Here is a 1,703-nt window from a genome sequence, read left to right as displayed (position 1 = left end):
CGATTTGATAAATCTCGCTCATTTTTCAGAATAACTGAATAACTGAAACTATGTCTAAAGACTGTTCACAACCTGTGGAAGCCATAGGAAAATGAATCTGGTTGATGTCCCTTTAAATGGACGAAAGGCAGGCAATGGAACAGGGATTTTTCAAAATAAGAGTCACTTCCAGGTTGGATTTCCTCAGGTTTCGCCCGCAAAATCAGTTCTGTTATACTTACAGACAATATTTTGACCGTTTTGGAAACTTTAGAGTGTTTTCTATCCTACTCTGTCAATTATATGCATATTCCAGCATCTGGACCTGAGAAATAAGTCGCTCTGGATAAGAGCGTCTGCTAAATGACTTAAATGTAAATGTAAATGTAAATAGGCAGCTTACATTGGGAACGTTATTTTTCCAAACATAAAAATTCTGCCCCCTAGCTTCAAGAGGTTTTAACRGACTTGCCAAAACTATAGTTTGTTTACAAGAAATTTGTGGTGTGGTTGYAAAATGAGTTTCAATGTTAATGACTCCAACCTAAGTGTGTGTAAACTTCRGACTTCAACTGTATGAGATGAGTAAACATTTCTAAAGTGACTAGTGTTCCATTTCTTAAAGTGGCCAATGATTCCTAGTCCATGCCTATAGTCAGCAGCCTCTAATGTGCTTGTGATGGKTGTTTAACAGTCTGATGGCTTTGAGATAGATGCTGTTTTTTCAGTCTCTCTCGGTCCTAGCTTTGATGCACCTGTTCTGACCTGGCCTTCTGGATGATAGRGGGGTGAACAAGCAGTGGCTCGGGTGGTTGTTGTCCTTAATGATCTTTTTGGCCTTCCTGTGACATCGGGGGCTGTAGGTGTCCTGGAGMGCGGGTAGTTTGCCCGTGGTAATGGGTGTTGCAGACCACACCACCCTCTGYAGAGCCCTGCGGTTGCGGGCMGTYCAGTTGCCGTACCAGGCGGTGATYCAGCCCGARAGGATGCTTTCAATTGTTCATCTGTAKAAATGTGWCTGGGTTTTGGGTGACATTTCTTRAGGCTCTGTTGCTCCTTCTTCACCACAGTGTGTGGGTGGTCTATTTCAGTTTGTCAGTGAACGCCGAGGGACTGAAAGCTTTCCACCTTCCATCTTCTTCCAACTTACTGTCAGACTCCAAATTGACAGAGACATGAACTTTATATTCAGAAAAGTCTTCATCTTCCAAAGTGGAAGACTCTCCTTCTACACTAGCTTCTCTCTCTGCAAAAAAATGATTTCTAAGGCCCTCTGAGCAGAGATTATTTTTGACATACTGATTGATTGTGGTAGAGAGCCACACAGGCAAAACTATTTACTTTTTGTGTCACTCCCCCAATTTGCACCTGGCTGGGGTAGAGTCTGGGAAAATATAGTTTTGTTTTTACAATGTATCAAAATAATGTATTGTAATAACATTGTGCAGGTTCCCGCAAGACATTGTGTAGTTTCAGACACTACAAAAGAGTAAAAAGTGTGAGAAAAGAGGGAGACAGACAGGTAGGGTGACAGACAGACAGGTAGGGAGACAGACAGGTTCTTGGTGCTATGTTGAAACAGCAGGCCCAGGGAGGAGGAAGACAACTACACACACACTTTTCCACACTTTATCACCTCTCAGTTGGACCACGATACACCCACATACTTAAATAATTTCTATGGGGTGTCCACTCATGGACCATACCACCACATAAGCAATACT

The 1,703-nt window shown here is 42.5% G+C and overlaps 1 protein-coding gene across 1 annotated transcript in view; it reads left to right on the top strand.

The window, feature by feature from the left end:
• Positions 1 to 875: 875 nt before the first annotated feature.
• LOC139026116 (uncharacterized) overlaps positions 876 to 1,703 on the top strand; it is a 36,248-nt gene continuing 35,420 nt past the window's right edge. Inside the window, exon 1 of the mRNA XM_070441412.1 lies at positions 876 to 985. Within this exon, the coding sequence (XP_070297513.1) occupies positions 876 to 985 (110 nt within the window). The remainder of the gene's footprint in view (positions 986 to 1,703) is intronic.

Source organism: Salvelinus sp. IW2-2015, unplaced genomic scaffold, assembly GCF_002910315.2.
Source record: "Salvelinus sp. IW2-2015 unplaced genomic scaffold, ASM291031v2 Un_scaffold3915, whole genome shotgun sequence".
NCBI classification, from domain to species: domain Eukaryota; kingdom Metazoa; phylum Chordata; class Actinopteri; order Salmoniformes; family Salmonidae; genus Salvelinus; species Salvelinus sp. IW2-2015.
Note: the sequence above shows the minus strand (reverse complement) of the source record. Positions and strands in the feature narration are given on the sequence as shown.